Here is a 22,802-nt window from a genome sequence, read left to right as displayed (position 1 = left end):
AAGGTCACCCAGCTGGCCGACCAAGCCTCCCGGGCTGAAGTGGGGAAGAAAGGGTGCTTGTGCTCTCCAAGAGTCTGCGGTCATTTGCTTCTTTCTTTTCTTTTTTCTTTTGATCCTGGGGGTTGAACCCAGGGCACTTTACCACTGGTTACACCCCCAGCCCTTTTTGTTTTATTTTGAGACAAGGTGTGCGCCATGGCGCCCCGCAGGGCATTTGTTCTTATTCCTTCAGTTTTTACAACCTCCCTGTGCCACCTGTCGTCCTGGGACTGACACTCTGGGGAAGACACAATGAGATGAACATAAGTATCAAAACGAAGAGAGTCTTCAAGTAGAAAGGGGAGCAGGGAAGGGCACGGGGAGTGTTGGGGCCTGGGTTGGGGATATTTGAATAAAGTCCTAAAGGAGGTGAGAACAGAATGCCCTGTGCAGTGTGAATAACAGGCGCAAAGGCCCTGGGGCCAGAGTGGTGTTCAGGAGTGAAGAGCTGCATTGAGGCGGGGGCGGGGAGGACGCGTGCGGGGATGGGGTGGGAAGTCCGGTCAGAGCTGGCCTCTGAGTGCAGGAACCTAGGGGAGACTTCTGAGCCCAGGGACTCGAGCTGACTGCATTCCAACAGGCGCCCTCTGGCGGCCACGTGGGGAACAGCCTGAGGATGGGGAACAGGAGCCCGGGAGGAAGGCTGTCAAAACTCACGCTGGAAGTGGGGACTGGGAGCCGACGCGTGGGATTAGATTTGGGACTTATTTCGGAGGCGGAGGGAAAAAGAGGAGTTTCCAGAACTCTACCTTTCCGTCCCAGCATCTAGCAAGATGTTTGAGAGACTCATGATGGTCACATACCTACTGTGTGCCAGGGTCTTGGCCAATTAAATGACTTACATACATGATTTCATTAAGTCCAAATTGGTCGTAAGGACTTAATGAAATCATGTATGTAAATCAGGAGGGAAAGGTGGAACACGCGCAGTAGGAGTCTGGATTTATTTAGAAATATTTGCAGCCCCAGGGTTTGAACCCAAGGCCTTGTGCATGCTGGGCGAGTGCTCTACCACTGAGCTACATCCCCAGCCTTTATACTTTTCTTTTGAGAAAGGTCTTGAATTTATGTTCTGCCTCAGCCTCTTGAGTTGAGATTACAGGCATACATCACCATGCCTGACATAGATTTATTTTAAAAGTAGAGTCTACATGATTCGCTCAGCAGCTATTTGTGGATTAGATGGAGGATAGATAATAGCAATACTTGCAGATACATTTAGTGTGTGGTTGGCGCTGTTCTCAGCACGTTATCTCATTTAATCCTCATATCACGCTTTTATTAGTGCTGTTTTGAACATGGGGAAACTGAGACACAGAAGGGGTAAGTACCTTGTCCAGTCACTGTGCTACTAACAACTATAATATTTTATTACAGAAGCAGCGCAGTGGGCTCTGGAAGTCGGAAAGATCCATTTGGGTTCAATTCCCACATGGCTGGTGGCCTTGGGCAGCTAGTTCACTTAGCATCTCTCACTGGTGATTTCCTGTCCTTTTATTGTTATTATTTTTTGTACTGTAGATGAAACTCAGGGGGGCTCAACCACTGAGGCACAACCCCAGCCATTTTTATTTTTTATTTTTTAAATTAATTAATTAATTATTTATTTTGAGACAGGGTCTCACTAAGTTATTTAGGGCCTGGCTAAATCCGTGAGGCTGACTTCGAACTTGTGATCCTCCTGCGTCAGCCTCCCGAGCAGCTTGGATTAAAGGTAGGTGTGTGCCACCGAGCCCAGCCAGGCTCCTGCTCTGTTAAATGGGGATTAGAGGGACTGGGGGACAGGCTCAGTGATAGGGCACACAGGAGCAAGTGCGAGTACCTGGATTCCATCGCTAGCACATCAAAATAAGTTAAATACAGTTTAAAAAAAAATGGGGATTTTAGGATGACTTGATGAGATAATGCCTGAAAGAAGAGTGAGCCCAGGGTGTGGAAGCTACTCACTAAATGATAGCAAAGAGGGGCTGGGGATGTGGCTCAAGTGGTAGCGCGCTCGCCTGGCATGCGTGCGGCCCGGGTTCGATCCTCAGCACCACATACCAACAAAGATGTTGTGTCCGCCGAGAACTAAAAAATAAATATTAAAAATTAAAAAAAAAAAAGAGTTTATTTCTAAAAAAAAAATAAATAAAAAAAATAAATGATAGCAAAGATTTTCTTTAAGGGATTAAGATACAGCAGTGATCCCGCCCTGCAGGCCCCCCCGTCTCTCTTCAGGTGAGCCCTAAAGTGTTCTGTGTGCTCTCTCCTTCCTTTCTTGTCCCAAGGCCAGGCTGGCATCACAAATTTCCTCCAACTGAGATGTCCCGATATTCACCTGGCTTTCGCTAGCTCTGTGCCCAAATGTCACCTCCTCAGAGAGGCCTTCTTGGACCCTCTGTCCCCTCGCCCTGCCTTATCTTGTCCCTCAGCGTTCCTATTACATGTTTGTTTAGATATTACCTTGTCTGTCTCCTGGAGAAGTGAGTTCGACGGCCACAGGGACGTGTTTCCATCACAGGCGGGCAGACCAACAGGGGAGTGCGCGCACCGCCCTCTGGTGGCCAGTGGGAAAAACGTCTCCGCCCGCTTGCAAGACCTTCCTGTGCCTGTTTACAACTGGAAACTAAAGCTGGAGTTTAACTCCGCTCCGTGTGTAAACACAAAGCATTTTATTATGATGATTATTATTTGCAGTACTGGGAGTTGGACCCAGGCCCTTGTGTCTCCTGGGGATGGGACTCTGGGTTAGTGCTCTTTAACTGATCTATATGCCCAGCCTTATTTATTGGTACTGGGGACTGACCCCAGGTGCCCTTTACCACTGAGCTATATCGGAAGACCCGTTTGTTTTTATTTTGAGACAGGGTCTTGCTAAGTTGGTGAGGGTCTAAACTTCTGAGGTTGGCCTCGAACTTGTGATATCCAGTCATCTCAGCCTTCGGAGTTGCTGGGATTACAGGTGTGCACCACCATGCCTGGTTCAAGGAGTCTTATTTATAAGGATTGGGGTCCATCCTCATAGCCTCATTCTAACTTAATCACCTCTGTAAAGACTCTGTCTCCAAATAAAGTCACATTTTGAGGCTTTGGGGTTGGACATCAATATAGGAACCTCGGAATGTGACCTCATTTGGAGGCAGGGTCTTGGCAGATATAATGGAGGCACGGATCTCAAGATGAGATCATGCTGGATTAGGACTGCCCGGAATCAATGTCTGGTGCTTTCATAAAAACAGAAACATAGAGAAGATGACCAGCGAAGGCAGGCAGAGGTAAGGGGCTACATCCCCAAGCCAAGGAATACCAAGAATTGCCAAAAGCCAGAGAGAGGCATGCAAGACTCTCCTTCAGTGCCTCCAGAAGGGACCACCCTGGGGACATCTGAATTTCAGACATCTAGCCTCCCAAACTGGAGAGAATTAAGTTTAAATCACCAGGCTGTGGTCATTTGTTACAGAAGGTAGTAGTAGAAGTTAGTAGAACCCCTCAGTTGCCTCAATGACACAAGAAGGGAACCTCAGTGAGCTTGATTTTCTATCTGTAAAATGGAATTACAGCCATGTGGCATCGACCCAGTCTATTTTCTGTTTTTTATTTTACTCATTTTTTGGGGGGTCATTCTGGAGATTTAACTGAGAGGCACTTCACCATTGAGCTACATCTCCAGACCTGTTTCTAATCTTTTTTTTTTTGGGGGGGGCGGATTGAGTAGGGTACTAGGCCACTGCACCACATTCCCAACCCTGTTTTCTATTTTCTTTAGAGACAGGGTCTCACTGAGTTGCTTAGCACCTTCTAGTTGCTGAGGCTGGCTTTGAACTCAGTATCCTCCTGTCTCAGCCTCCCAAGCTGCTGGGATTACAGGCGTGTGCCACCATACCTGACCTGTTTTTAATTTTGAGACAGGTCTTGCTAAGTTGCTTAGGGCCTTGCTAAATTACTGTGGCTGACCTCGAACTTGTCATTCTCCTGCCTCAGCCTCCTGAGTCACTGGATTACAGGTGTGTACCACCATTCTTTGTCCTTTATATACTTTTGGTCTTCTCCAGATAACTTATAATGCAATGCAAATGCTAAGGAAGTAGTTGCTAATCTGTATTGCCTAGGAAGTAATGAAGAAGTCTGCATGTTCAGTACAAACATAATTTTAGAAAAATGTTTCCTATCTGTGGTTGGTTGTATCCACAGATGTGGAACCTGCAGATACAAAGAGCTGATTGTATTTACACTTTTTTTGGGGGGGATACTGGGGATTGAATTCAGGGACACTAGAGACAGGGTCTCACTGAGTTGCTTAGTGCTTTGCGTTTTTCTTCTTTTTTCCCCCCCCTTTTGCTGAGGCTGGCTTTGAACTGGAGATCCTACTTTCTCAGCCTCTGAGCTGCTGGGATTACAGGCGTGTGCCACGACACTTGGCTCTTGTATTTACTTTATTTACTTTTTATTTCATAAAAAGGGAAGGAACTAATGATAAAGATACACTCATTCATTCATCATTTTCTTTCTAATTTTTTTGTGATGCTGGGATGGAACCCAGGACCTCTCAGGTGCCAGGGAAGTGTTTTGCTGCTGAACCACACCCCCAGCTAGTTTCCAGATTTTTCAAACGAGTGGTTTCACAGAAGAAATATGAGAAGTTGACATTTGACTAAAGAGCTGAAGCAAGTGATGTAGTGAGCCTGGCAGGTAATTGGACAATTATAAGAGGATTAAAGTGCATGTGTACAGAAGGTTTCCGAAGCTTGTTAACAGTAGCCATATAAAGGGCAAGAGATTACCATATATCCACTTTCCGTGATTCAAATCACAAAATAAAATGACTGGCACCTCAGGGAATCTGGTCTGCATACCTGTAACTGTCATCAACTCCTGCGAAGGCATACCACAGCACTTACCACCATTCGTCTTAAGCTGCTTATTATGTCTAAATTTTCGTTTATGCAAGTAATCCCTTAAGTCTAGTCAATTCCAGATGGGGCTTCTTTGACTGTCTTCCTGTCTTTGGAATGCACCAACCTCACCCAACACAGAGAGCGCACATGCTATGTCCTCTGCCTGGGCAGCCAGCCTCTTTCTCCCTCAGACCTGTCCTCCTGACTTCTTCTAAGACACCGATCCTTGCTGTGAATTCATATTTACCCATGAGGGCCTTGTTCCTCATCTGGACTTCCCGTCCACATTTCCCCCAGCAGAGTCTAGCACTCATTGCTGATTTAGAGAATGAATGAGCGATTATAATGGATACACTTTTGTGTGTGTTTGTGTGGTGTGTGTGTGTGTATATACACTAGGCATTGAACCCAGGGGCGCTTTATCCCCAGACCTCTTTATTTTGAGACAGGGTCTCCATAAACTGCTGAAGCTGGCCTTGAACTTGTAATGCCTCAGTCTCCCGCTTCGCTGGGATGACAGACACGGGCCACCACGCGGGGACACCGGTTACACTAACTCCAGGGTTTCTTCCGCGGGGGTGGGGTGGGCCAAAGCCGGTTAGCCTTCCAGGAGTCCTAGCCTAGTGTCAGGCACCTGCTTATTGCAATCCGGAACCAGAGGGCGCGGGAGGAAACATCGTGAGCAGGAGAGGCCGGAGATCGAGGCTGGCATCTCCTTCTCTCTAACGAGCTAATCCAGGCAGAAGGAACTAGCTTCCCAAACACCCCTGGGACCACAGCCACTGGCTCCCACCTCCACCCGCGGGGGCGCGGCCTCTTTAAGGCTCCCGGAAACGGGCTGATAGTCCCGGAAGTGACCCTCTTTATTTCCCCTCTTCACGTGGTGGGAGCGGGAAGTGACGAGCGCGGCCCGGGAGCTGCGGACGCGGAGGCCGACCGAGCCGGAGTCGCGGACGCCGCGGGGTCTCCGGGACAGGTGACCGGGGGAGGGGGCCGGGAGCGCGCCCGGAGAGGGCGGGGCCTGGAGCCCCACGTGAGGGGAGTCGGAGCACGCGCGGGCGGGGTAGCGAGTACTCGGCGGGGGCGGGGTCAGAGTAGTCTGCGGGGGGCGGGGACAGGACGCCCACATGGGGAGTCCGAGGGGCGCTGGCGGGGCGGGACGTTAGTGTGTGGGCGGGCCGGGCTGCGGGCGGACCTGCAGCTAGGGTGGGCAGCTGGTTGCGAACCCGAAGAGTTGTGCCGGGCTGGGGGCGGAGCCAAGTGTTGCCCGGAGAGCTGAGGGGCGGGACCGGGATGCGGGTCGAAAGTCCTGTGGGCGGGGCCAGGAAGTTTTCCCTCATTTGGATTGGGTCCGGAACGTTGACCGGGAAGTCAGGGGCGGACCCGGAGGCTGACGCCAGGTCCAGGGCGGGGTTCTAAGGTGGAGGGTGCCCGGGGGGCGGGGCCTGAGGGCGGGCGGAGAATGCTTGGGGTAGGAACCAGAAAGTTTTGCCTGAGCCAGGGGCGCGGCCAGAGCACTGGCGGGGGGAAGCCCTGAGCGGAGCTCGAACCTTGGTTGGGGAAGCCGGGGGCGTGGCCAAGCCTGACGCGCGCGGCGGGGGCGGGAGTCAGGGGCGGGGCCAGAAGGTTGACCGGGCAGGACGGAGGCAGGGCCATAGCGTTGGCTGGGGAAACTGGGGGCCGAGCCGGGAAAATAACGCGAGAGGCGGGGGCGGGTTCAGGCTGTTGCCAGAGGAGGTAGGGGGCGGGGCCGAGGAGTCGGCTGGGAAGTCGGAAGCCGGGCCAGATTTAGGGCGCGAGAATGTGGGCTGGGCCAGAAGTCTAGCGGGAAAGGCGGGGCCGGAAAGTTTTGCCCTGTCCCGGGGCTGGGCCAGAGGGCTGTCAGGGGCGGGGCCGTGGCGTTCGCAGCCTGGTGGAGGCCGGAACTTTTCCCTGGGCAGCCGCGGGTGGGCGTGGGAAGCTCTGTCCTGGCTGGAGCGAGCATGCACCGGAGAGGTGAAGCCCAATCCGGAAGCCTGCCCAGTGGGCACCGGAACCCGTTATCAGAATAGTTTCTGGTTAGATAATGAGTCGACCATCTTACGTTTTTTCAGGATGCTGGGAGCGGGCCTAGGGCTTTCCTTGGGAGGTATGGGATTATGTTCTCTGAAGAGTTGGAACCGCTTGCGATTAGGCTTAGGGCATGTTTTTGAAACTTACCTGCGAAGCTAGAATGTACACTGGGATGTGAGTGGCACCAGAATGAACACAGGGAAGTGGCCCTAGAACTTTCTTGTGCAGGTTGGAGAAGGGATGTAGCTAAAACTCAAACTTTTGAGTTTTGTCTGGGCTAAAACTCCCACTACAGGTTGTGGAGGCTGGGCTAGAATCTTCAGTTTGGAAGGAAGCTAGAGGGCTAAGCCAGAACTTCCCAAGGAGGGTCTGATTAAAAAGTTTTCATGAAAAATCGGTAGGTCTAAAACCGAAGGGGTGTGGTCTTTATTTTTTCCAAGTAAGGGGTGCAGCTAAGACTTGCCCAAAATGGAAATGAAGTCCTTAATTCTCTTGGGGTATGGGTATTATTTTGTGTGCATGTCTGTGTGAGGAGCCCCCTATATGGGAGAGAACAAAGTAGATTGGGAGTGCCTTTCATCTTAGTCATGCTGTTTCCTCTGTGCTCAGGAACCTCTAGTGCTGCTTCCAGATTCTGTGGTGGTTGCTGGGATCCTAGCCACAGCTGGTGAAATGGTGAGACCAGAAGTGGGTACTCCGGAATCTGAGCTTTGGGGAAGGGGCTTGGGAGAATGGGATCCAGGGGTCAGACCTGCAGACCCCAGACTGAATTTTCAGGCCCTGGGGTACCTAGAGGGTTTTCTTTCCACCCTCAACTGCCTTCCTGTTTCAGGCAGCCACCCTGGATCTGAAATCAAAGGAGGAGAAGGATGCTGAGCTGGACAAGAGGATTGAGGCTCTTCGGAGGAAGAATGAGGCCCTCATCCGGCGCTACCAGGTGCCCTAGCCCTGCCCTGGGAGACCCCATCCCCTCTCCTCCCCGCAGTGAGTTTTTCTCACCTCTCCCTTCTTTGAAATCTTTTCATGGCTTCCCATCACTCTCAGGATGAAAGCCAAAGGCCTTAGTTAGGCATTCCTTCCTTCATTTCTGTCATTCATTCATTCATTTGCAAATACTCACCCAGGTCTTTACAGCTCCAACCCTTTTGTTGAGTGGTGCTGGGGCTGACACCAAGACAGCTTCAGGTCTGTCCTTTCAGGGCTCACAGTTCAGTCAGGGAGAAAGCCCTGTCCCCAGTTGGTGATGATACAGGCCGGGCAAGGTGATGAGGGAATTCAGAGGTTTGTAGGACTCTAGGGAGGGCTCCTGATTCAGCCTGGGGGACATTAGGGAGGGTTTCCTGGAAGAGGGCGCTGCAGAGGCCTGAAGGGTTATTAGACATTAGCCAGTTGAAAAGGAGAAGGGCTTGTGTTTCAGGCAGAGGGAACGGTTTGGGCAAATATTTGGACTTGAGAGAGCTTGGAGCTTAAAGCTGCATGGTCAGTTAGGGAGTATTGATCTAGAGAGGTCAACAGGAGCCAGGTCATGTAAGGCCCTAAATGCCACCAAGCTGAGAGTTTGAACTTTTCTCCTGAGGGCACTGGGGGACCATAGAGAGCTTTGAGCAGGAGTGGGACTCTGGCTTTTTAGAGAAGCTTCTCTGGCTGCTGTGAGTTAGTGGAGGGGCAGAGGTGAGAGAAGCCAGAGATTGAGAAGGAAGGTGGGGCAGGAGCTCTAGTGGGAGAGGAGGTGCCTGGCCCAGAACTGTGGTTGAGGGACATTGTGACTGAGGACAGTAGAAGGCTGGGGGAGAAAGGGAGGATCCAGAACAAGGCCCAAGAGTAGGCAGTGAGGTTTTCCTGGATGTGGGACCTGGGAGGAGCAGTGGGCCTCATTTATTCATTCTTCATGTGTCCATTTGTTAAAAAATACTAAGTTTTGGCATGTGTCAGGCCGTGTTCTAGACTTGGGATATGCATCCTGTTCCCTGGTGAACAGGGGATGAGAAGAGGAAGAATGGTGGGGAACTGATTTCTGCAGGGTTTCCGGGGCTGCCTTTCTGAGAGGAGGCATTTGAGTAGAGACTGAGGAGTTGGGGGAGTGAGGGACTCTGGGAAAGCTGGCAGGGAGGCCAGCTGGTGCAAAGGCTGTGAGGCAGATCTTGACCTCATATGTTCTAGAAACAGAATGGTAGGGCAAAAGGGGATGGAGAGAGACAAGGCCAAGCACGGGAGGGGATACTGGGGCCCACAGACTGAGGAAGCCTCTGTTCCTTGCTCAGAGGTGGGCATCGTGAGGGGTCCTAGAGGGGAACACGACGGGGTCTGAGAGATGATGTTGAAAGGGACCAGCTTTCTTGTTTAGAGCTTTGGAGGGAGGGCTGGGACTAAGATGCAGAGGAATTCAAGAGGCTATGGGAGTCCAGCAGGTGGACAGGGCCCCTGACATTTCTTTCGCCCTGCATGTTTGTGCCCAGGAGATTGAGGAGGACCGTAAAAAAGCTGAACTCGAGGGTGTAGCAGTGACAGCCCCTCGGAAGGGCCGCTCAGTGGAGAAGGAGAATGTGGCGGTTGAGGTGGTGAGCTTGTCACCAGTGTGGAGGACTCCTGAGGATGGCTGGGAGAGGGTTGGGGCCTGGGATGAGAAACTCCCCAGCTGCTCCAGACCCACGGGTGGCTTGTACCTATTGTCCCCTCTGGGCCTGGTGTGTCCCAGTCTCCCTGTCCAGTGACTGTACTTTCCCCTCCTCCCTCTTCCAGGAGAAGAGCATGGGTCCCTCACGGAGGTCTCCTGGGACCCCTCGGCCCCCAGGGGTCAGCAGGGGCGGGCGGCCCCCTCCCCAGCAGGGAGGCCGGGCAGGCTTGGGCCGGGCATCCCGCAACTGGGAGGACAGTTCTGGGGAGCCACCTCGAGGAGGAGCTGGGGGCCGGGGCCGAAGGGGCCGGGGCCGGGGGTCTCCTCATCTCCCAGGAGCCGGAGACACCTCCAGCTCGGACCGCAAATCCAAGGTAGGAACCAGGCAGGTGGGACGCTTTTGCCATCCTCAATCTGTTTTCTTTGTCGTCTTGTTTCTTTCCATTCCTTCTCAGGGCTGTTTCCCGTTCTCCATGCTCCACCCTCAGCCCCTGCACCTGTGCGCTCTGCAGGGCGGTCGTCCGCCTCTCCCTGCCTCCCCTCGCCCTCATGCTGCTTGTTTCTCCCCATCTCTTTTTCCTCTTTCTGGCGCTGTCTGGGGGCTGCTCTTGTCTGGTGGCTGATGTGCCCAGGCTGTTCCGGGTTTTCTGTGTCTGTTCTAGTGGTGGGATGCGAGCGTGGGGTGTGATCTTCCTGGCACGCAGGTGGGCTGGTGGGACGTGTCTAGCTTAACGGCTCACAGCTTGCCTGGATGTGGTACAACCTGGTTCTGTTAGTTACTTGTCCTTGGCTGCTCACTTCCTTCTGTGAACTTGATTCTCTCTCACGTAGGAATCATGTTTAGATTTAAAGGTTACTATAAGTTGCTGGGTGCACTGGTACATACCTGTAATCCCAGTGGCTTGGAGGCTGAGGTCAGAGGATCACGTGTTCAGAGTCAGCCTAAGCAACCTATCGAGCTGTCCTAAGCACTTTTTTTCATATCCTGTTAGTACTTACACACTTAGCCACATGTCGCTACAAAGACTGGGAAATGAAAAGGTCATCTCCATCTGTTTTGTTCTTACCTAAAATTTTGGTACTGTGGAAGAACAGAATGGGCTGGGAGGTTACTAGTTACTATTATCATGACCATCATTATTACTGTGGCAGTTAGGGTGTGGGGATCCCCAGCAATCTTGACACCAAACTGCCAGTTTCAGTGATTTGCTGGAAAGACTCACAAAGCTCAGAGTATAATTGGACTCAGGCTCAGATTTATTGCTGTTTTTTTTTTTGGGGGGGGGGGAGTACTGGGGATTGAACTCAGGGGCACTCAACTACACCACTGAGCACATCTCCAGCCCTATTTTGTATTTTATTTAGAGACAGAGTCTTACCTGCTTGCCACTCACCGAGTGCCTTGCTTTTTGCTGAGGCTGAGTGGCACGCAGGTAAGACTCTGTCTTTGAACTCGCGATCCTCCTGCTTCTGTCTTCAGAGCCACTGGGGTACAGGCGTGCACCTCTGCACCTGGCTATTGCTGTTTTGACACAAAGCAAAAGCCAGGGGAGGAGGTGCATGGGTGAGGTCTGGAGGCAGCCATGTTCCCTATGGAGTTAGGGTGCGTTGAATTGTGACGACGTCTGTCTACCAAGGATGCTCAGGAGACACTCAGTGCCCTGGTCTCTTGGAGGCTGGGGCTCCTTGCACACTGTATCTTCCAGAATCCCAGACTCACAGGAGATGGGGCAGGGGCTGCAGCATCTCCCATACTGTTGGCAGAGTCCAGACCCATGGAGCCACCCTCACTGGTTACAGTTGACTGGGAACACATCTAGAATGATTCCCAGATGCCAGCCAGGTGCTATGCCACCTGCCTGTGTCAGGAGAGCGGGCCAGGTGCTGTGCCACACTTTTCTGTACAGCTATAGCAGTTCTTCCTGATGCTGGGTGTCTTGACCCCGTATCCCCAGGAGTGGGAGGAGCGGCGGAGACAGAACATTGAGAAGATGAACGAGGAGATGGAGAAGATTGCCGAGTACGAGCGCAACCAGCGGGTCAGTACCACAGGCTCCCAAGCGAGCACTGCTGCCTGATTCCTGGGAGCCAGCCAACCCTGCCTCTGCCTGTAGGAAGGGGTGCTGGAGCCCAACCCAGTGCGGAACTTCCTGGATGACCCCCGGCGACGCAGCGGGCCCATGGAGGAGCCAGAGCGGGACCGCCGGGAGGGTAGCCGTCGACATGGGCGCAACTGGGGGGGCCCTGACTTTGAGAGGGTGCGCTGTGGCTTGGAGCACGAGCGGCAGGTGAGTGCTGGTAGCTGGGTCCTTGCACTGCTCTCTGGGCTGAGTACAGATGTGCACCAGGCATGTTGGGGACCAGGATAGGTCAAGACTCTCTTTTTGGGCTGGGATCATTGTTTACGTTTTTAAGGATTTGTGTCATGCTTTCTTTTTTTTTCTTTTTTTTTTTTTTTTTTTTTTTTTGGTACTGGGCATTGAACCCAGGGACACTCAACCACTGAGCCACATCCCCAGCCCTTTTCTATATTTTATTTAGAGACAGGGTCTTGCTGAGTTGCTTAGAGCATCGCTAAATTGCTGAGGCTGTCCTGGAACTTTAGATCCTCCTGCCTCAGCCTCCTGAGGGGCTGGGATTATAGGCGTGCACCACTGTGCCGGTTCTCAAGGCAAGCACTCTACCAACTGAGCTATATCCCCACCTACCCCCAGCTCTCTTTTTTTATTTGTTTATTATTACTTTTTAAAAATATTTTTATTAGTTGTTGATGAATCTTTATTTTATTTACTTATTTATTTATATGTGGTGCTGAGAATTGAACCCAGTGCCTCATACATGCTAGGCAAGCGCTCTCCCACTGAGCCCCAGCCCCAGCCCTTTTATTTCTTATTTTGAAACAGGAGCTTACTAAGTTGCTGAGGGCCTTGCTAATTTGTTGAGGCTGGTCTTGAACTTGTGCCTCTGCTGCCTCAGCCTCCCCAGCTGTTGGGATTACAGGCCTGCACCACTGCACCCAGCATGTTTTTCTTGTTAGGGCCAGTTTCCCCTTATTCTTTTTTTTTTTTTTTTTTTTTTTTGGCGGGGGGTGGTGGTGGTTACCAAGGATTGAACTGAGGGGCACTCGAGCAGTGAGCCCCATCTCCAGCCCTATTTGTATTTTATTTAGAGACAGGGTCTCACTGAGTTGCTTAGCGCCTCACTTTTGCTGAAGCTGGCTTTGAACTCACCATCCTCCTGCCTCAGCCTTCTGAGCGGCTGGATCCCCTTATTCTTGATGATGTGGCATTTATAAGGCTCTATCGACACATCATGCTAGGTGAAGGGTGAAGGGTGGGGATGTGACCAGAGAGGGGAGAATCAATTCCTCGTATTTACACCTTGACAGTATTGGTGGCTTTGCCAGTCCCACATGGCTCAGCTTATAGAGTTAGGTTATAGGGTTCATGTGTGTTTTGGGGTTTTCTCTGATTCCGACATTAGTGTTGTTTACTGGGCACCCACGGGGTAGAAGCACTGCTCTATTTCATTTGTCTTCAAGGTGCTGGGGATGAATCTGGGGCCTCACACCAGCTAGGCAGGTGCTGTATGATTGAGCCTCTCTCCTAGCCCCAGGCACCACTTTAGATGCTGAGATGAGTTTTAATGCAAACATAGGCCCTGATAACTTGACAGCGATGGGAACCAGCCCGATGGAAATTTGGTTAGAGGCCAGGCGGCAACAAATGTTGCCACCAGAGGAGCCCAGCAAGGTGATGATGGGGGATGCTGTTTAAAGAAGAGATGGGAGAGCCTCTTTGAGTCTACCTGAGCTGTTGTACTGCTGCTTTGTCACCTTGAACCAGTGACCCCACCTCTGAGTTCAGTGGGGAGGGAAAGGGAGAGGAATAGACCCTGACTGCCTGTGGCTGGGGCAGGGCCGCCGGGCTGGCCCAGGCTGTGCTGGCGACATGACGCTGTCCATGACGGGCCGGGAGCGGTCAGAGTACCTGCGCTGGAAACAGGAGAGGGAGAAGATTGACCAGGAGCGACTACAGCGACACCGCAAGCCCACAGGCCAGTGGCGGCGGGAGTGGGATGCTGAGAAGACCGATGGCATGTGAGTCTGCGCCCTGTTTGCCTGCCCTGGGCTGTTGCCCCTCCTTGCCCTGACCTCTGCCTCCGATGCTTCTCTGTTTCCTCACCTGGGCTGTTAGTGATGAATGCTGTAGTTTGTCAGGTCTCCTTGGCACACGAGAGCCTTCACGGGCCACCCTGCTCAACTGGTCCAGGCTGGATGTGAGCCTGTGGGTGCCCTGGGGCTCAGCTCCAGATCAGGTGTAGCTCAGGTGTGCCGAGACAAAATCCTTTTTTCTTTAAGTGAGAGCCAGCATTAAAGGTGTGGTTTGTACAAACCTGTAATTTCCATTATTCGGGAAGCTCAGGCAGGAGGAGCCTGAGTTGGAGGCCAGCCTGGGCCACCTAATGAGACCCTGTCTCAAAAAATAAAAAGGGCTGGGAACGTAGGTTAGTGGTAGAGTGCTTGTCTAGGACACACGAGCCGTGGGTTCCATCCTCAGAACCACCCCCCCCCAACCAAAAAAAAAAAAAGAAGATATAGATCTATGGAAACTTCTGGTGTAGTCCAGTAGAGCAAAGCACAGAGCATGGGATAAAACCGGAGGTTGCTGATCTTTAAAGAATACCATTCCTCACCTCTTCAAGAACTTTCTGCTTGGCTCTGGAAGTTGGTCCACATGACAGTGACATAGTGATGCTCTGGCTTTAAGTTTGAACACACTCCGTATGTGTTCATTCTGGGGTGTGGGCAGAGGGCAGCAGCTGCCTGGGGAGACAGATGTCCTAGTGTTGGCAGACAGGTGACATTCGAGACCCTTCCTCATTATTAGCAGGCAGGGAAGCAAGCTCTGCCCCTCCAGTGGGTGTTGTGGCTTTGTGGCTTAGGGTGTGGATGTAAATTTTATTTTTGAGGTGCTGTGGCCTGGAGCATGTTAGGCAAGCACCTTAAACTGAGCTACCTCCTGACCCTAGGGATGTAAATTCTAAGGTCACCTGGGCATGAAAGACCTTTCTGGTCGCCCCTCTGTCCTCTCATCTTGCAGCTTCCCTCTGTCCCACTGACCTGTCCCCAAGCAGCACACAACCTTGCATCAGGCCTGACTCTGTCCTCCTCTGGGCTCAGAAAACATCCACCTTAAAGCGTCATTGTCATTGTCATGAGGACCAACTTCCATAGCCAGGCAGAACGTTCTGGAAAAGCCCACGAATGGCAGTCTGATGCTCTGTCCTTTGCTGCATTGGAAGTTTTCATTCACCTATAATGTTGTTTTGTTGGCTTTGGTTAAAGAAAAAGAGGACTTTGTCTGTTTGCTTAGTGGTTAGGAACATTATTATTATTAATTTTATTGGATCATGAGTCAAGCTTTTGCAAGTGTGAGCATTATTTAGGTATTTTAGTTTATCCTTCTAAGGGGTAGGTAACTGGGCTTTTAGGGAGACATTCTCAGGTTTAAGAAAGGAAAAATAATTATTTTTGTGTGTGTCCCCAAAGCAGTCTACAACAGGTGTAATGAACACACTTGCAGTGATTTTATCAGATGCTTATCAAGGCCCCCCTGTGTGACATGGAAGGTTCTAGGTGACAGGGATCTAGCAGTGAATAAAATGTTTCTGCCACTAGACTTGGAGTCCTGTGGGCAAGATGGGAGGGGGGTAAATCTGATTTCGGGTCATAAAGAATAATGAAGCAGAGGAAGGAGAACATGAACGGGAGTTTTTATTTTATTTTTAGATAACATGTAATAATACGTTCCTGTAGGTGGGGTTCAGGAAAATCTCTGTCTCTAGAGCTAAGGCCTGAAGGAGGTCTAGAGAGTGAGCAACAGGTGTAAAGGCCTGAGGCAGGAGCCAGGAGTGCTTGGAGAACCTGCTTCGTTGGCCAGGTGAAAAAGAGAGAGTGTGACAGGAAGTGAGGTTCAGACAGGTAGCTGGCGATCATTATTTTGTGGGGGTCTGTTGAGACCCATTGGTATTTTTATCTGGGGGGCCAAATTCTCATTTTTTTTTCTTTCTGTGGTTATCAGTAGGATGTCAGGTTGCCTCATGCATCATCTGATCCTGTCCTCTTCCTAGTGACCCTTTCTGGTTGCCCCTCTGTCCTCTCATCTGGTTTCTGACCCTGGCCTCCAGCACTCCCCCTGCTTCCTCATTCCTGAGCCCTCTGCTCATCCCTGCTCTCTTTCCCAGGTTCAAGGATGGCCCAACCCCTGCCCATGAACTGTCCCACCGCTATGGTGAGTGGTGTTCTTGGACCGGCCCAAGACAGTGGCTGGACTGTGGGTTGGGTGGGAAGTAGTTTGCGCTGTCCCGCCTCCCCTGCCTTCTTCAGGTTCTGTTTCTGTTGCAGATGAACAGACCTGGGCCCGGCCTCCCAAACCCCCCACTTTTGGGGAGTTCCTGTCACAGCGTAAAGCTGAGGTCAGCAGCCGCAGAAGGAGAAAGAGCAGCCGACCCCAGGCCAAGGCAGTGCCCCGAGCCTACAGGTGGGGACACCTCTTCCCGCAGCATGTACACATCTCTGGGGGGTCCTTTTTTCCTTGGACTTGGGTGGGGCTGTGTGTCTTGGCCTCATCTATCTAAGGTGCTTGGTTTGGCGTCTGGGGTCTGGATCTTGGCTTCACCATTCATCTGTCTTCTCCTTTGCATTCATCTCTGCTGCCACCTGGTTCCTCTTCATTTCTCCTGTTCCCTGATGGTTGGGGACACACATCCACCATTCCCTTCTCAGTGCTCTCTGGACAGCTCTGCTCTGGGGAGGAGTGGGCAGTTGGAAGTCCCTTCCTCTTGTCCACTTGAGGCCTCACCCCTTTCCTTCTAGTGACCATGATGACCGCTGGGAGACAAAAGAGGAGGCAGTGTCCCCAGCCCCTGAGGCCCCACAGCCCCCATCCCAGGAGGAGACACCCATGCAGGTAAGGCAGGGCAGGGGGTGTGGGGCTCGGGGCCATGTCCTTTCCCTGACCTTCTGTGTTCCCTGCAGCCTCCGGAGCCACCTGCTCCTGCCTACCGGCCTCCTGAGGATGAGGGGGAGGACGAGGAAGATGAAGAATGGGAGGATGTGAGTGAGGATGTGACTGAGGACGAGGAGGAGGAGGAGGAGGAGGAAATTGAGGACGAGGGCACTGAGGAGCAGGAGGAAGAGCCAGCCCATGAGCACCAACCCCAAGAGGCCGAGCCCTCTGGTGGGGCCCCCAGCGAGGAGGCCGAGCAGGCGGAGGAGGCAGCACCTTCCAGGGCTGAGGATCCACTTCCCCAGGCGCCTGCCACGCCTTCCACCCCATTCTCACCACCTGGTGGCCACCAGCCTGTGTCAGATTGGGGTGAGGAGATGGAGCAGAATTCTCCCCGGACCACCCACCCGGCTGGTGCCTTCTCTCCGGGTGAGGCCTGGCCTTTTGGGAATGCATGAAGCCCGCTGCCTGTGTGTGTGCACAGGGGTGTGATGGGCCTGGGGACCCCATGCCCACGGTGCTGGCTGCTGGGGAGGGCAGTCCGTGTCCCCTCTGTGCTGTCATGCCCCTGTCTCTAGAGTACCCACTCCCAGACTTCCCCAGGTCCTCCAGAGCCCCTCCTCAATAAAGAACTCACATCCTCAAATGACATTCCCCTAAGTGTGTCCTTAAGGCCCCTCTAACTTCCCTTGGGCCTCTTCTCTCCGGGTGGGGAGATGTTTGGAGGGAGAGGGGGCTTGACTGGGCCTCCCCTTCTCCAGGAGGTGACCAGCCGGCCTCTGCCTCCCTGGAGAGTGGGCACAGTCTCCCCGGAGCCCAGAAAGCTGAAGAGGAGGGGTCTGAGGCAACACCAGGTGGGGGTGTGCATGCAGTGGGGGAGGTGGCCAGGGAAGGGCTTGCGGTTGGAGCTGTGTGGCAGCAGTGGGGCCTGGGTGTGAGGTTAGAATGCCACCTCTGGGGTGAGCCTGAACAAGGCTGGGGTTGAGGAGGGGAGACAGCAGCAGGGGATTAGGATTCACAAGAATTTAGGAGTTAGAGGTCAACTCCAGACTTAAGGAAAGCAGTGGAAAAGTAATGAGGTGGATTTACTCTCTAGGGGAGGACCTAAAGGGCAGGATTCAGAATTTAAACTTGGCCCTAAATGTTGAAATAAGAGTTGGGGGTGGGGGGTGTAGCTCAGTGGTTCTGGGCTTATTTTACTTGCAGGAAGTAAAAACGACAGTGGGACAGAGTATAGGATTTATCTGTGAGTGGGATTATAGGGTTTGGGGGTGCAACCCTGTGGTGGAAATTAGAATAGGGCCCAATTCGATTTTGGCCCCTGCAGAGTGGGAGCAAGAGGCTGAACCCCTTCTCTCCATCATTTAGTGGGAACCATTTTGAACCAGTGATACTGTCCCTCTCCCCAGTGGAGTTGGATTAGGATTTGGGCCAGAGCCAAGGAGGGACCGGTTAGAATGCTGGATGGTGGGGATGTAAGGGAATGGAGGGCTGGTCCCCTGGGGCTTGCTTGATGGAGGTTGCTTGGGGATGGGGATGGGGCTGAGCTGAGCTATCTTTGGTCACGTGTTGTCTGAATCACCCTGATCTCATGCCAGCATTTCCCTCTTGTAGACAGGGTATATGCTGCCTCATGGGTCCACTGAAGATTAAGACTTCCTTGGCCCCTAAACCGCTTAGTGCAGCCAGGCTGGATTGGGATGAGGGGCAGGGCCAGATGGGGGAGGGTGGCCCCGGAACTAGGGGAAGGCAGGGAGCCTCTTTCCCTCTATTGACAGCCCCTTCTCTCCCCAGAGGTGGGCCCCGAGGGCCAGGAGACGGCGGAGATCACGGACTTCCAGAGGGTGCGTTTCTGCAAGGTGGTAGCGGCCGCTCCACCCCCAGGGGCCGCCCGCTGACCGCATCCGCTGTACCTGGCATCGGTCCTCTGCACTAACCTCCCACCGCCTCGCTCCTCTGCTTCTGCCACACTCCCGCCAGGAGAGGGTTAAATGCAAGGGGGGAGGAGCCAGGGTCACTGTAGAGGGCGGGGCCGGGCAGTATAAATTTGGTGAGGATTCTGTCCAGGCCCTACCCATGGGGGACACCGTGGGAAGGCCGAGACGCCTCCGAGTTAGCGCCCCCAGGAGGCCGTGCGGGCTAGGTGCCAGCCTCCTGGTCGAATTTCCCGTCTCCAGGAGCCTACATCTGGGGCTTGGCAAGTCGCCGGTGACTCCTCCGCGGGACTTCAATCTCTAGGGCACCGGCCCGTCTCTATTAAACGCAGTGCTTCCGCTGACCTTTGAACTGCATTTGTGGTCGGGACAGGCTGGGTTGCTCTGCTTGGCGGGCTTTTCTCTGGCGGAAGAGGCGGGATAAAGGGGTCTTCCTTCTCCCCCCCTGATTCGTCTTCCCTCCCCTCCCGCAGGCCTCCCTGAATTCCTGAAGACGCTGCTGGGAGGGGACTGAAGCTTCCCCGCCTTGATGGGGAGGGGGCGGCAGGAGGGGTTCTATCTGGATCTCCGGGCTGGGTTCTCTTGGAGCCCCTGGGACCCCACGGCTGTAGGGCGAGAAGGGAACTGAGGGTGGTGGCGGAGTTGCTGGGGGAGGGAGCGACCGGGTGAGGGCGAGGTCGGAAACTTGGGGGTGAGGTTAGTCTCAGAACACCTGAAAGGGCAGTAGGTGGCCGCTGTCTAGAGGCAGGTGGGGGTGCCAGGCAGGGCCCCGCGTCTGGAGGAGTTGGGGTGTGTGCGGGGTGAGCATGTGGGGGCGGAGCTCGGGGGCGTGGTCTGGGTGGAGGCGGAGCGCGGGGGCGTGGTCGGGGTGCAGTTCTGGAGTCGGGCGGAGAGCCCGGGTTGGAAGGCCCCCCGACTCGTAGGCAGGGGACCCCGAGTCGTAGCCGGGACAGTCTGAAGGAGGGCAGAGGCGAGGGTGGGCTCGGACGAGAGCACGAGGCGAGGCTTGAGCCTGACAGTCGGGTGGAAGGCGCGCGGGAGTCCGGAGCCTGCGAGGACAGGTGACCGGGTTAGGACTCGGGAGCAGCGGAGGACTTGGGACCGGCTAGCGTGAGGGCGAAGGCGGTGGAGGCCCGCCGCGCGGGGGCGGGCGGTCGCTGACGCGGGGCGGTGCGCGGGGGCGGGGCCTGGAGGGGGCGGGGTCTCGCGGGTAGTGGCGTGGGGCGGGCGGGCCGCGGCGATGCGGGGCACGAGCTGCGTGGGCGGCGGCGGCGAGAGCCCCGGCGGCGCGGGGCTGAGTGAGGGCCCGCGAGGCCGTTGGCTGCGCCTGGCCCCCGTCTGCGCCTATTTTCTCTGCGTCTCGCTGGCCGCGGTGCTGCTCGCCGTGTACTACGGGCTCATCTGGGTCCCCACGCGGCCCCCCGCGGCCCCCGCCGGCCCGCCGCCCAGCGCGCCGTCCCCGCCGTGTGCTGCCCGCTCGGGCGCGCCGCCTGTCCCGGTGCCTGCCGCCGCCTCAGTGTCCTGCCTCCCGGGTGCCCCGGGCGGGCCGCGACCCCAGCACGAACTGCCGCGGAGCCGCCGCCGCCGCCACAGCGACCACCGCCGCCGCCGGACGCTGGGAGAGACGCCCGAGGCCTTGGGGGGGCGAGGGCCCGGGTAGCCGCCCCTTCCACCCCGACTCGATCGTCGTCAGCCTTCGAGAGCCCCGTGCAGCTCGCCGAGGATGGATGCCGTCCCCCGAGGGTCCCGGGCTCTCGGTGACATCGTCTAGCGCCTTCGGAGCCGTCATCCTGAAGAATGGGGGGCAGCGGGTGCGGGCTCGGGCCTCGCCCTGTGCAGCTCTCCTGCCGCCAGGCTGGTCCTCCTCCATCCGGCAGGCCCCCTCCGACCTCCCCTCCTGGCCTCCCCCGTAGGATTCTGAGCACAGAGCCCACAGCCCACCCCGCTTCTCCCCGGATCCTCGTGCCCGGCTCCAATAAACTCTAGCCCTAGCTGCCTCGTGCTGTGTCTTTGGTGTTAGCGGAGATGCCTCCTATTCCAAACCTGAGAAGTCTTTCTGGGGTTTGGCATTTGTCTCTTGCCATGGGTGGGTTTTGTGGGCTTTCTCCCTTCTCCAGGGGACTCTTTCTTTTTTCACTGCCTTTGTGTAAATTTTGGGTTAGGGTGGGGAGAAGAGGCTTATCATTACCAGGGCCACTGAAGGTCAGACAGCATGAAGGGTTTTCCAGTTTTTAATGTGCTTGGGACAGAGAAAAGTGCCTTTCTGAAGAAAGAAATTAAAAATAAGTAAACAAAGAGGGTCTTCCCCAACAGCGTGGGAGACAAACTGGGTTCTGAGAATTGCTGTATTTTAATCACATGTTAGGAACAGAGACTAAATCACCCTGTCGCAGAAGGCAGCTAGGAAGAAAGGGTGCTTGCCTTCTTCCAGGTGTGGAGGGTGGACAGGGGTGGCTGTGGGGACTTTCTGCTTCTCTGGAAACCTGCCACCGACCGTGAGTACAGCCTCCGGTCGCGGTTGCTGCTGCTGAGCTATGGCTGAGAAACTCAGGACGAGCTTCTGGGGAAGGAGTCAGGGTAGTTGAGACCTGGCCCTGGGCAGGGCCTGGGATCCTGCATGCAGGAAGTAGTTTTCCTGTCCGGCTTCCCCCTCAAACTGGAGACTCTCCCAGGAGGGTGAGGCTGAGCTTCTCTCCCACGTGGACGGTTTGGTCCGGGGATGTGGAGGAGAGGAGTGTCAGTTACTCAGCGGGCCCCAGCATTCCCCAGAGGGCGACTTGGTCAGAAGTGGAATGCAGGAAGTCAGCGCTCTATACTAGCCAGGCTAGACGGTGTCCAGGGGCACAGACTTGGGGCTGAGTTGCCCAGATTCAAATCCCAGGTCTTCCTCTTGTTGCCTATGTGACTTCAGGCAGGTTACTCAACCTCTCTGGTCCTGTAAAATGAAGAGGACAGCACTTACAGAGCTCCTGTGAGGACTCCATAAGCTAGTGACCTAAAGCCCTCAGAGCAAAGCCACATGTTCTCTCTCTCCACCACCTCTGTCCCTCAGGGCTTTAAAAACCACAGCTAGGGTCCCACGGGATATCAAGTTAGTCCAAGGCCCTGGACCCAGCAAGTAGTGAGTTCAGGGGAGGCTCTGCTCCAGCTGGTCCCCTCTTTCTAGTTTCTAACTTTCTTGGCTCCAGTTGTCACCAGTCTCCTGCTCTGTCTGCATCTGTACCGTCTCCTCGCCCCCGTGCTGTCTGTCTGCACCGTCTGTCTCTCTGGTGTCTCTCCATGTTGTCTCTGTCACCGCTCTTCCCCCTCCTTTCCCGCCCCCTGCTCATTTCTCCCTTGGTCTCAGCCTCCACACCTCTGGCTCCTTCCCTTCCTTTGCTTCTCTTCCCTTTTCCCTCTTCTCAACTTCTCTTTCAGTCCCTCCCTTAATCTTTCATTTTACAAAACAACAACAGGGTTTTTTTTTTAGCAGGTACAGTGTGGAAGGACTTACAAACACTGGAGCACAGCACGGAACAGAGCAGGCCAAACCTGCTGCTCTCAGAAGCCCACAATGCATATCATCAGTAACTCACATGTGTTATGTCAGGTAGCCACAGCACAGAGGAAAAAATGAAACAACAAAGGTGGCAGGGGAGATAGGGGAGCTGGTTACCGGACCTGGGCAGGCAGATCTCTGGGGAAAGATTGCTCCAGGCCAAGGCAAGTGCAAAGGCCCTGAGGCTGGAGGGGCTTGGCTGGTTATTGACCAGCAACAGGCAAGTGTGGCCAAGAGGGAGTGAGGGGAGAGAGGAAGGAGGTGATGGAGGGCAGAATGCTCATGGCCTTGTGGGCCACAGTAGGGACTCTGGTTTTTACTTGGAATGAGGCAGGGGCCGTGGGAAGCTTCTGAGCTGAGGGATGGTGCTGACTTGGATACTGGCCACCGCCTCTGGCTGCCATGCATTGGGGACCGTCGGCGCCACAGCCGAAGCTGGGAGCCCAGTGAGGGGGTGCTGACGGGAGAGGGAGAGAAGAGGCTGGTTCAAACCTCTGGATGGGGGTAAAATATACATAAATTACCACTTTAAAGTCCAAGTTCAAGGGCATTGAATACATTCCCATGGTCTTGCACACTGCTGTCTTCCCACGCTGCAACCCCTGGTCCCTGCCTCCCTGGCCACGCCAATCTACTGCCTGTCACTCATTCCACATCCTTGCACACATTCCACATCCTTGGAATCCTACACCGGGCCATCTCTGGTGTCCTGCTTCCTTCCCGCAGCACTGTGGCTTT

At 54.2% G+C, this 22,802-nt stretch overlaps 2 protein-coding genes across 6 annotated transcripts; both read left to right on the top strand.

Moving 5' to 3' along the window:
* Window positions 1-5,771: 5,771 nt before the first annotated feature.
* Window positions 5,772-18,505, top strand: CCDC9 (coiled-coil domain containing 9). 5 transcript variants are annotated; one of them, XM_081274156.1, is made up of 14 exons: window positions 5,772-5,892; window positions 7,578-7,643; window positions 7,801-7,905; window positions 9,425-9,526; window positions 9,708-9,956; window positions 11,538-11,621; window positions 11,697-11,870; window positions 13,500-13,681; window positions 15,829-15,875; window positions 15,989-16,124; window positions 16,460-16,553; window positions 16,622-16,961; window positions 17,354-17,446; window positions 18,387-18,505. In XM_081274156.1, exons 2-14 carry the CDS (start codon window positions 7,641-7,643, stop codon window positions 18,488-18,490), a joined length of 1,713 nt encoding a protein of 570 aa, XP_081130282.1. In that variant the 5' UTR covers window positions 5,772-5,892; window positions 7,578-7,640; the 3' UTR covers window positions 18,491-18,505. The 5 variants fall into 5 exon arrangements, with proteins under 5 accessions (XP_081130282.1, XP_081130280.1, XP_081130283.1 ...); XM_081274154.1 differs by having other exon boundaries at window positions 16,622-17,021; XM_081274155.1 differs by lacking the exon at window positions 5,772-5,892 and adding an exon at window positions 6,243-6,316 and having other exon boundaries at window positions 16,622-17,021.
* Window positions 18,506-19,046: 541 nt separating this feature from the next.
* INAFM1 (InaF motif containing 1) lies at window positions 19,047-20,517 on the top strand. Its single transcript, XM_081274159.1, is given in 2 exon segments — window positions 19,047-20,165; window positions 20,167-20,517. Coding segments are annotated over 2 exon segments (672 nt in total). The 5' UTR covers window positions 19,047-19,766; the 3' UTR covers window positions 20,440-20,517.
* The last annotated feature ends 2,285 nt before the right edge of the window (window positions 20,518-22,802 follow it).

The sequence above is a fragment of the Spermophilus citellus genome, assembly GCF_964194105.1.
Source record: "Spermophilus citellus genome assembly, chromosome: 18".
Classification (NCBI taxonomy): Eukaryota; Metazoa; Chordata; class Mammalia; order Rodentia; family Sciuridae; genus Spermophilus; species Spermophilus citellus.
This window is presented reverse-complemented; position numbering and strand designations above follow the sequence as displayed.